The sequence below is a fragment of the Athene noctua genome, chromosome 5, assembly GCF_965140245.1.
Source record: "Athene noctua chromosome 5, bAthNoc1.hap1.1, whole genome shotgun sequence".
NCBI classification, from domain to species: domain Eukaryota; kingdom Metazoa; phylum Chordata; class Aves; order Strigiformes; family Strigidae; genus Athene; species Athene noctua.
The window spans coordinates 43,484,512-43,497,222 of NC_134041.1; the positions used below are offsets into that span (position 1 = coordinate 43,484,512).

The 12,711-nt window shown below is 36.3% G+C and overlaps 1 protein-coding gene across 5 annotated transcripts in view; it reads right to left on the reverse strand.

The window, feature by feature from the left end:
• The window catches only part of ADK (adenosine kinase), a 295,940-nt gene that overhangs the window by 273,398 nt on the left and 9,831 nt on the right, over window positions 1-12,711 (reverse strand). For all 5 annotated transcript variants that reach the window (XM_074907206.1, XM_074907208.1, XM_074907210.1 and 2 more), the window contains exon 2: window positions 6,806-6,880. In XM_074907206.1, coding sequence (XP_074763307.1) covers window positions 6,806-6,880 — 75 coding nt within the window. The remainder of the gene's footprint in view (window positions 1-6,805; window positions 6,881-12,711) is intronic.

Below are 12,711 nucleotides of genomic sequence, written 5' to 3' on the forward strand. Positions count from 1 at the left end.
TTTTTAAAAAGCTGAAGGTATTCCAACCACTGCAAAAATGCTATTAAAAAGCTGTCTTTTCTAAGACATGACAACTCAATTTCATCTACATTAAAAGAACTAAGAATATGACAAATAAGAGTTAATTTTTGACTGGACTTTTCTTCAATTCATGAGGGATCAAACTGTTTCACTATATTACTATAGTAACTAGAAAAACTCTAGCCTTTCCTATGCTGTTGGAAATTTTTGTTGGGAGAAGCAGGACAGGAATGGAAAACAGTATTAAAATTGCATCTTAGCACCCTGTAATTAAGAATGCCTGCAACCATACCCAGAACATGAATCACAGTTTTTATCTACTGTATCCTAAATAAAAATCAATCTTGTAATTGTGCAATCAGGAAACTCAAAAATGAAAAGTTTTTCAGTACAAACAGCAAGTACCACTTTCAAAGAGAAAGTTTTACCATCTAGTTTTGGATTGAAAAACCCAGCTTTTTCCATCAAAGACATCTTCAGCGAGGGTCTTTTCATTTAGTATTATAGTCTAGTTAAAAACAGAGACACTTACTTAATATTCATACAGCTCTTTCACTTAAAAGTTCCTTGTTTGCATTGAGAAGGTAAATGAAACGCAGTATTTCATCAATTGCCTTGTAATGCAACTCTAGAAGTTTTGTTAAACAAATTTTCACTTGGGAGTGGAGGAAAACACAGGTAAGATGTGTGCGTGTGTGAGTCTGTCATGTGCTATTCTAAAGAAAACAATCCAAGCACAAGACATGTTCTATTGACACGTATTACATTAGCAAATCTTCTGAAGAAGTTTGCAGTATATTACTGGGCAAGCATTTAAGAAAGTGAAAACATACAATAAAGAGATAACAAGGAGTGGAATATTTCTTATTCATTAATTCTTAATGGTATTCTTACATCACTTTACAGGTAAGTAAGTAGTTACAAGCTCTTCTGTAATCATTGCTCAAGCTCAGTATATCCTGAAAATATCACAGCTCCTCAGGCAAAACTCTGTCATTGCACAGGCAGAGTTTTCAAATAGCCTTTTCCAAATGGAGCTTAACTAAAATCTTTCATTCATTTAAACTACACATTTAACTAGACACACTAGGAGAGATTATCAGGCTTGTAGTAAACTCTGATTATGTTGTCAGGAATGCTACCAAATTTATGGGCACATTAGTACTGAGAGGACCTTCTTAAGGCATTACCCTGTTTTTGCAAGCAAACACTAAAGTTTTTATAATTTACCAGCAGTCAGATGATGCAATTTGGCTCAACAGTTTCAACAATGCTTTATGTTCAGACCCTGAGATAAGCGAAATTGACTTCCACGGTACAACTCAAAAACACAAGGCAAAAATAAACCTCTCAGTTGATCAGCTTCTCTGCCAAATGAGTCAATGCAATGGATACTTTTAGTAGAAAACTTTCACAAGGATTATTAAAACAATGGAACATCACATAGCAAGCTATCTTCTAAAAAAAAAAAAAAAAAAAAGACAGGGGTGTAAATTTTCAGGGACACATTTTGAAGTAATTACTATGTACTTTCCACGCATTCAGCACTGTACAGACAGATTAAAAAATCCCCCAACTCAAAGCAATACAAAACCCCATTAACCTGTCCCAGCAGGTTGATGAAGCACACAGAGTCAAAGTAAACACGTTAGTAAAACTAAAAAAGCTGTAAGTTTAGGGGTTTTTTTCTCAACTTAAATCTGGCAGCAAAGTCCACATCTGCAGCTTTCACATTCTTTGATCCTGCAACCTCCTAGTACAGAATCACCACTCATATTTCTTAGTCTTCAAGCTCACTTACAAAGAGATTTTGGGAAAGGCCTTGTTTTGTATTGAAGCCTTAAGACTGTGTGGAAACCTGAGTTTGGTGAACAAATAATCACTTCTGATTGTATAAAAGCTATTTAGTCCCTTAGACACTTTATGAGAGTTAACTGCATGAGTGGTGTTTTGATTTTTTTTTTGCTATAGGACATTACAAAGCCTTCTGTTAGATACGAGCAAAGGTAACAAACTGAAAACGTTAAGAATAACACACGGTAGAATGTCTATAGTCACAGCTACATAAACCAACCTAAATTTAATGCAATTAAGCAGACGTTTTTCATTTCAACTGCTTCTCAAACCCTTTCCCTTAATTTATAAACCAAATTCCCACAAGAGCAGAAAAAAGATCAAATATGTACATCATCTTCACTTCCATCACAGTAAGCACCAAAACACCCTCAAACAAGAAAGTTTAATTTCAACATTGCTCTGTTAGTAAAGTTTGTGCTTAACTAATCCATCACCCTTCAAAAGTACTCTGCAGTGAGGAAAGGTAGAGAATGAACAAACATCTCAAGATCTCCACTAATGACCCAACAACTTTCAATGCTGCGGACAAGTTGGTATCACACTGCAGAGGATCTATACCCATACTTGTGAAATTACAGATCAAAATGACAGCATTTCTTCCTTCAGTGTGATGATAATTCTCTTTTCAGATATTAACCATCACCACCTCTCCAATATACACATATTCAGAAGACCCCATTCATTCTTACTCTCCCATTTCTTCAAAGCTGTTTTTCCAGTGAAGAGTAAAAGATTATAAACCCATTTCTTGGTTTACAGATAGTTTGTATTTACAGCAGTGTCACAGATAAGGCAGGGAAGAGAACTATGGAGCAGGTAATACAGGGCATGAAAGCTATTAAAAACTACAGACCTTTATTGAGCACCTTCAATTAACTTGTGCAAACACTGCCATAGACCCTGATTTTAAGGACAAAAAAAAACCCCAAAACACACAAAAAAGAAGACTTGGCTGCTTTGACAACCAACAAGTAAATCAAATAGCAACTTGTAATCCTGGACAATGACAGTGATCAAATAATCAGTCGGGAGATGACAAATATAATGAAATTTGGCATCCAGACTAGTAAACATAGCCCACTTCATGAGATCATGGCTCTGGCAAAGAGCCCAGGAAATAAGAGAGAAATAAAACAATAAGTATTCTTAAACTTGATGTGAGAAACAGGACACATATCATAATTTTACCTATATCTCCACTCCTTTTTAAGAGCACGGACTGAAGGATATTTATATGCTTATACAGTTGCTGCCAATTACAAATATTTTCCTTGCCTTCCCCCAGCTAATCGGGGAAGATACGAGGTTTTCACATATTTAGAAGTGCCAATACTAGCATAATAATTCTGTCAACATAAATTTGTCAATAGTGGTTTTTTCTACCTCCTCAATTCATGCAGTCATAGACACAAATGTTGAACAGCAAGAGAAGAATTGTGTGAACACACATTTCTCAACTGCTGGATGTGCCCTTGATGTAACAAGTAACAACCAGATCTCCAAAGCCTAAAAATTAACTACAGTTAGATAAATGTCAAAAACTAAATATTTGCAAAGCAGAGTGCTACAGAAGGAGCAATGAAACAGATGCCATCTCCTAACTTTTAACAGCAGGACACTGGCGTATTCACAGGAGCCAGAGTACTGAGTTTCTATGGAGTCTTAAAACATCAACATGTTAATTCGAATTTCTTTGTCCACTTTATTACAGTGTAATATACATAGTGTAGATTAAGTTATTCTTAAATGCCTGTTACAATTCACTCGGTAAAGGAATTATTCCTTAAATGTCACAGGTAGAACTGAGTACACCAAAAGTTTTAATGAATACCTGTTAGCAAAGTTACTTTCACAGATTAGCATAGCTATATTTAGCAATTCACCTACAAAGCATCAATCCTTTTTCTGTTCTTTCCCCTGCCACCCATAAAAAGCTGATCTTTGTGCAAGTATCTATATCCAAGAAAAAAAAAAGATAAATACTGTTAGGTTATGGAATTCATGCAAATTAAATTAAGCCCTCCCTTCCCGCCCCCCCCCCCCCAAAAAAAAAAAAAAAAAAAAAGCATTTCTGATATTTGTTTCATGCAGGTACCCAGAAAAACCAAGGGCATACAACAGACTGCATTTACTTCAAGACTGCTATCCAGCTCTGTGAACAGAAACTAAAGTGGCTTTGGGTATCACCAGTTTTGAACAGTGCCATCAACATTGCTAACACTTTTTCAGATTTTTCTCCCTGTAGAGAGATAAGAAATGAGACCCTATCTGATAGAAGCCAAAGCTTCTCTGGCTCAGGCAATGCTAGGCTGCTGGTGTGGTCTAAAAATCTTGCAGCCACAGTGAAGCTATGCTGTGATATAAATTAAGACCACCTCTCCTAGAAATAGTCTAGGAAAGACTTAAAGCTTTCCAAAGCTTGTCAAGAGAGCAAAAGACCTTGGATTAAACCAAAGTCCACCTTGACAGAAGGGTGACAGGGCTGTGCTAACAACCCAAGCCAAAACCACCCAGCCAGCCTTCCAATACTGGTATTGCATGGCAGCAAGCTCTTTTGAATCTGCCAGGGGTAGGGCTGCATTATGTACTTATTTTCAGGTTTATTTATAACATGGGTTGTAGGACATTTAAATATTGTTAAAAAGGACCACTTGAGACTTCTTTCTCAATCTTACACTGTTTCCATTTGCATTTTCTTAATAGGAAACATTAAGTTAACTAATAGTTACAAAAATAATCTGGTTACAGAACTCATTTTAATACTCTCGCATTTCATTGACAATATACTTGCTGATTTAACTTGCAACATCAAATCCTTTATTCTGAACAAAGGTATTTACTCTTAAAACTGGTTATACAGGAGAGAAGGATAACCTAACGTAACCAGTGAAAAAGTTAAATTATAAAATTCTTATGGGTGTTTACCTAAATTCTTTCCTCATTTTCCTAAGCTACCTGCTCAAGTCAGGGCCCAGCTGACCTGATGGCCCCGTTAAACATGCCCATCCAGGTGAAGAGGCAAGAGATCAACTCCAGAGTTACTTGATCACTGCCAAGATACCAAGAGCTGACGCTACATTGCTAGAGATGGATGCACGTCTTCTTTGACAAGAAGAAACAGAGTCACTAGGCTGGTATGATGGACAATTTCTCTGTTAAATGATTCACAGTCCTGAAATATCTATGTTCTTGCACCTCCTGGCAGCATTTGAATCAGTAACTTCATTGTAGCAGTTGTTCTACAGCTAGGTTTGCTATTTTATCTCCCTTCACAAACTGAGGAAGCGTGGGAGATGATTCTCATTTAAGGAAGCACTGCAAAGGTAGTTGGACTTAAAGAGTAGAAACATGCTTGTCTGTTTGTTAAATGGACGACTATGCATACACTCATAAATAAGGAGCTAGAAATAAAATCAGGTACATGTGAAGAAGGTAGACAAGCTTCTCAGTTTTCAGATTACCACCAGAGCTATCACACTTATCAGCTATCAAACTTCTGTTGGAGGACTGCTTATTGCTTTAAATAATGCAATACTCCCCAAAGGCATTTTGGCAGTAAAAGAAATGCTCACAAAGCATATGCTGTTCCAGGAGATAATTTAACTTGTCCAACAGGACTCAACTTTCAGTACATAAGACTTCTAATTATTAAATGAAATTCTGCAGAGCAGATCAGGTCCAGTGAAAAGCACAATGCACGGTTGCAGGATTTCACTGCTGGAATATAGATCCTACTACCTCTCGTGTCAGCAATTTATAAGGATTAGCTGGGGAATATTTTTGGGTTGGGGGCTGGGACATTACTTATGTTCAGAGACTAGTTTTCAAGTTATTTCACTAAAAGCACAAGGCAGAGAATTACATCAGAATAATTTACTTTTTCAGAAATCGAGTCTATGTCTTGAGTGTTCAAAGTTCCAGATGTTTTTGAGATTGATACAACCCATTACATTCTTGTCTTTTGCTTCCAGCTTATAATATCCATTGCAAAATGAATTACTGCTATTATTAAAGGCTTCAGAACAAAATATTTGTGGCCGACAGTACACATTTACAAATAAAAACTCTGCACCTGTTCTTTATTTGGTGATGTGAAATTTATTCTTGATCCAGTATTTCCATTAATAAGAATAACTAGAGAAAAAAAAATCATTAACACTTTAAACATTAAAGAAAGAATTCTGAATACTCTGAAAGATGAAATCAACTTATTGATTGCTTGCAAGCAAGAGAAAGCAGCAACAACAACTGGAAGAAAGTGAGCTCATGCAGAAGGATTTAAAAGCGCAACTATATTTTACATCTCTTGAAAAGACACATCTCTAAGCTGATCAGAGAATGAGTAAACTTAATGCCAACAGCAATTCAGTGATATGGTTATATGGCTGGTAGCATAACTACTAGGCTTAAGCAAGATAACAGACCACACGGTTAGAAGTGGTCCTGGTCTTGACTGATAAACTGGAATATTAAAAAAAAAAAAAAATTACACTTGCACAACTTCTCCTGATGTTACAGAAATTGCTCATTTGCCCCAAAGTCATCACTGAAGAGCACTGTAATAGTACGTCAAAAAGAAAACACTACTCATACAAGAGCTACCTACATTTTACTGACATTGATGATTGCTTCCAATTAAAGGCTAGCAAAGACAGCATGAAGGGACTGGAATAAATAATTGATAGAAAACAAATAAATACCAAAAGCACATGAAAACACTGAAGCTTTTCATTGACACTACCACCACAGCTTCATATGGCTTCTAGCTAATCAAATGACTGATACAATGTTGGCTTCTTTCAGAATAAGGTCAAAATCCCACAGAGATTACATTAGCATTACACAAGCAGGTAGTCCTCTGTTTATTTATAGGCATCATTCTGGAAACAAAATTGACATTTAAAAAAATTTAAAAATTAAGACTTACTTGTCAAGGAAGTCTTTGTCCACAACTGCACAGATATCAAGCAGAGGATTTCCCATTCCAAACAGGACATTTTCACTGTAAGAGAATCAATTATTTCAAGTTAGCTTAGCACTAGTTTATTGTTGCAAGTATAATATGTTGAATACTTCTTTTCATTAGAGAGAAAAGCTTTTTCTTGAATACAGCTAAAGAACAAAAAGATACAGATTTTACCCAGTGTAGTAGTCACATGGAGACCTGGCATATAGACAGAGTCAAATTTGATTGAAGTATCATCCTACAATAATCTTCTTTGACCAACATACAGACTGCAAGCAGTCAAGAATATATAAAGGTATATATTTTGTTAAGCTATCATTCACTCAGATAAAGAATTAGAGCTGCATAACACATTCTGTAGTTTTAAAGGACTACCTTCAGGTTGTAATACCAGATTTTAGACAGGGGGAGCATCAGACCAGATTATAAAAATTTCACTGAACAAATTTAGATGCTGGGTTTACTCTGCTAAAGACCAACAATTAACAATTTAAGTCTGTTTTAATAAAATGAAATTAAGAGACCATGGATTCTGCACTGTCAACCATCTTAAACAGCATAGTCATCTACAGATACAAATCTATGTACTTTCTAATAAATTTGAAATTCATTACCATGACCTCTGCCACATAAAAACAAGATAGCAGAGATAGGATAAACAGCTGAAAGAGCTGGCTTTAACTTTTTTTTAGATTCATTCAGAAACCATGTGTTACATTTTCCTGAATAGCACGTATTTGGGTGATAATGCAGTAATACCAAACGATTAGATACATGGCCCAGTGTCAAGTAGGAGTAAATGCAGCTGTTCTCAAAGGCTGCCTAAAACTACATTCAAACCCATCACATTCCTGGCTAAACTAACACCTGCTGCCTCCAACTGGCAAGGCAAGCCCTTGCTGTAGCCACCAAAGGTAGCTTCAGTACGACCATCAAATATGCCTGCCTCTTTATGTTTCTATCAAGTATTTGCAGAGGGTATTTCCAGCATACTCTCTGCATCTCCATCCCCCAAAAAGTACTACTGTAACACTGTAGTTGGATCCAAATTTTATCTGCAGTTTATCCAAAGATGAAAACAGTGTCAGCTGAACCTCAAAGAAAGTGAGTTTTCAATTGTTCTGGCCCATTCAGAGCAAGATAAATGTTTTAGAGACCCAACATCTGCCTACTAAATGACATATTTCACTAATTTCTACTTAATAGGATAAGAAAAAAGAACATTAAACAAGCAGAAAAGGGATGGTATGGAACAATCTCATGAATTGTGTCCAACAGAGGTTGGAAACTCATTCGCATTCTCACAACTGCTATGAAAAGCCCTTAGCTGACAAACATTCGTCAGATTTGAAGTTACTTGAGAGAAGTAGAGTCAAACTTCTTCCACTTTACGATGCCACATTAGTTTCCATTAAATGCTAAATTCTGAAGTCCAGAAATTAAGAACTGGAAAACATGATTATAACCTTGATACTGACACACAGCAAACCATGCTTGAAGTATCAGACTTTTTGGTCTAGCTTTAAAGACAGGCCTTTACAGTCCATTTCACTGTAAGTGAAAAGCGAAAGACACTGCTTTGTGAAGATGAAGCCAGAAATCCAGCTCACTCCTAACTGAGATGGGTAACATCTTCTTAGCAAAACCTACAAGACTCACTAAATACTTTTGTCAGTGTGAGAATAGCATAACTACGAGTTATATCTAGCTAGAATAAAAGATGAGGGAGAGACAGATGACAGTTAAGAAGACATGAGGATAAAGGAGATTGGAGTTGGAGGCTCAGGACAGGACATTCTCTCCATTTTAAAGGCTAAGTATTGCATGAAAATGAATGAACAAGTCAGAATTCTGAAAGTGCTGAATGCAGATTTGTCCCAAATCATATGCTCCTGTACCTGATGTTTAGCTGATTCTCACATTCTGTGAAACTCTACACATCAATAATTTTATACCTCCACTTAAGAAAAAAAATGCATATCATGCATGACTTCTATATAAGACAAGTATCAGCACTTAAGTGTACGGTATGTCAGAATACAGCAACTGTACTTCAAAAACTCTCTCAAATACAGCTGACATGTTGAGGTCACTACCTATGAAGAAGACACCTTGTTCAACGGAAAAGCAAAATAGAAGCTACCAAACAGTTAACAAGCTGCAGGCTTCAGAACATACTGGTCAATATACTTGAAGAGCATGAGATAAACTGGTTTCGCATCCACAGAATCTCTATGAAGCCAATAATGCGCATACAAACTCCTAATCTGTCAGCAGCAGCAGGAACTAGCACTTTCAGTGCCATTTAACCCAGGCAGCTCTCTACATCACATAGAAGTCCTGTTCCATCTCCAAGCCTTCCTTCTCTCACAGCATTTTATAATCACCCCCATTCAAGTACTCTAAAGGCTCTGCAGTAGGGTGCCATCCAGGATGGAAAGTTTTAAAAGCCAAGGTAGCTATCACTAATCTAGTAAATGTATGTTCAGAAACATTTCCCTGAAACTTCTGGGCAAACTCTCCCCAACTTCAGCACAGTTGTTTCTCAGAACCAAAGGTAGGATAGCAGAACTTGACAGCTTTTCAAGTACATAAAACTTTGAGTACATTAACTCTTCGATGTCTATGAAAAAAGAGACATAGAAAGGTTTTAACACTCAACTAATTTTTGCAAATAATCTAAATACATGAGCTAATATATACTAATAGCTAACTTTGTGTTTTCAATTAACATTGGTTGCTTCAGCTCAATGTTTGAATTAACGAAGTCCCAAAGTACTAGAATTTCCATGCTTAAAACCAGGTATTAACATTCCATTGGCAAAAAGGAGAAAAATCCATACACTCCATTTGTACTGGAGACTGCGGTTGTGTCATTCCCTAACTGACACTGCATTTGGAAAAAATACCTTTCTGAGCAAAAGGGGAAGAGTCTAAACAATCTCTTTCCAAGTCACAAATGTAAAATTTAACAAGTTTAAGCAGACATTTAAGATCACCACTGTGATCAGTGTTTTCTAACACAAGTTTTGTGAACCATGATCTGGAAAGTTCAGTGTTTCTACTGTTAAAGAGAAAGATCTGGCTGTGTAAATCCATAGTATCCATAGTTCAACATAGTAAACCCAACACTGGCTACATTTCAGTGCAGCACAAATCATTTTTTCCTTCTTGAAGAGCTGCAAAGTATCTGCCCTGTTACACTATTGAGATTTTTTTGGCACAACAGGAGGCATAGCAGCTACTTGACTACAGTTTGTTCCTCTGTAGATATAATTATTTTTTTTTTAAAAATCACATATACTCTGTAAAACCACATACCTTAAAAGCATAAAATTAAACATAATATTTAGGATCCTGGAGAATGTTAAATTTACAAGTCTCCAGAGAAAGAAACTGAGATATTAAACTGTTATCTCACCAAGTTTAACGCTTTCAGCAGTACATGTGAACCTTACTAGCCTTATGTTTGCTGTTCAGTCACACTGGACACCTGCATTGATTAAAATTTCACAGATGATTTCCAACCAACTAGACATAAAACATAGTGAAGAAGCAGCAATAGTTTCTTGAAACATGAGATTTCACAATACATATGTTATTTGGGAAATACATCCCCCCACAGACAGAACAGACACTTAGGTACTCCACAGCCTCCTTGACTCTCTCCAGTCCCTCCTCTTACATGGGAGTGCTGGTATCTAACCATCTGAGAAGAATGTTGTTGATTAAGGAAACTAACCTATTACAAAAGAATATTTGGCTAAACTCTTCAAAAAGTATGTGACAACACCTCCACCTGCACAAATTAAGGGCATATCATCACTATGTAGGTGTGTGTGCGAATCTATGCGTACACAGCCACACAGAGTACATATGTATATGAACAGTGTATCTACCTTTTACACTCTAAAAATAAGACATTCATACAAATCTAAAACTTGTTTGGACATAGAAATACACTAGAAAGCAAAACTACAGCAACAACGGTAAGTTACTTTACAGAAGACTTGGATGTACACTGCATTTGCATTGAAACTTCTGACAGAAAGCAATATATTTTGAGTTTGTCATTCAACTTTGACTAGATAAAGTGAGTTGTAATTTTAATTTCAAGCAATGTAATTCATTACATATAAATAAATCTTCACCTGCTAATTATGGCACTTTGTTTGGAGATTGCCAAGACGATTGCTTTTTCACAAGCAGCTAGTGTTTTCATATATTACTCTTATGACAAGTTACAGAAGTAATTAAATAAAACTGAACTGGATGAAAACAAAACAAAAAACCCAACCAAACAAAAAACCCCCACATCAGTACTGAGCTACCCTTCAATCCTTTTTAAGAAGTCAACAACATTAACTGCATCTGAACACTCTGGAAAGCTGTGTCCAATATCACGGTTATTCATTACTAATGCTCAACTGTAGCAGGCATTTTTAAAAACACAGTCCTGTCTCACACTGGCTGCTGAACATTAGCAGTACTGTATCTAACTACCTTATAATCCTGTTATCATCCTGTGCTGCTGTGCACTTCAGTGGAATAGCAACATCAAAATATTAATGAAAGCATATTATTGGTTACTGGCACACAGACAGAATATTATTTTGAGCCTTTGGGTACTGGCATGTCTTGCTTAAAAAAAAAAAATCCTGCTATTTCATAAAAACCATTTTTTTTCTTGTTAATCGTTACAAAAAATTTCTCATCTACATAACAGTAACTAATAGTAAAGAAAGACATGTTGAAAATTTCATCTTTTTTATTGCTCTATAACAGCCTCATACTGCTGTGCAACTGTAACGCACACTCAATATTAAATCTTACGCCAAGACATTTTACAGTCAGAAAGTCTTAATAAAACATCACTGGGACACGCGACTGTCCCAACTGCATGATATCCAGCTGTATGCCTAGTCTTTAATTTACAGTTTTGTATAAGGGGTTTTTTTGTATAAGGTTTTGTATAACCTTTCATAAGGTTTTGTAAGATCTAAAATGGTAGTATTTCTATAGGGTTTGACTATGCCCTTAAAAGTAAGGCCAAATGAGACATGTTCTAAAAGCCTGTTCTCAGCATACCAGTTTCAGTCAAAGTTAAACCCCATATAACAAAAGATTTTACTTTATCAAAAATCATTTATACATGTCGTTAAAACGAAAGAGCAATAGTACCAGATTCATTGCATTTGAATAAGTATAAGCCCTTGACTCAGAACATCCTTCTCTCATTCCCCTTACCTACCCAACAGAAATACAAGTGAACTGGGTAATGTTTACTGTTAACCATAACTTGTTTGACACTAAAAGCACCTCTGAACTATTATTCCATGATTCCAGAGTTCAGACAATTTCCCTTGCATCACTCGTCAGCAAATGAGTTTAGCATATAGACCATAAAGATACAAGTAGCCTGTAGAACTGCTCACATTGCTTTCCTTACTTGGGTCTTAAGTAAAGGCAGTATTTGGCTAAGGAGTTACATGTTTACATACTGACTTAGAGGAGTCTCTTCAGTGAAGATTTCATTCATTATGAAACTTTCATGGTCTTCTAGAGTGATCCATTCACAGGTTCCAGCTTAGAAGCCAAGCCTAAAAGCATTGGCCTTATGTAATCAAGACTGCCGCAGGAAAAAAACTGTTCTGCCACCACCCAGCTCCTTACACAGCTGCGCTAATTCCAATAGTGAGATACGACTGCAATTTCAAAGAGTTACCGTCTGTACTCCTCGGTCAGAAACAGTGTGAAATCTGATACACTTGAGTTTTGAGGGTGTAGAAGACGCGATGGGAGAGTTGCCTTGAACGATCATTGAACTTGGAGTCTGTAGTTGTAGGCATTTCTGTAGCAGCTAATCA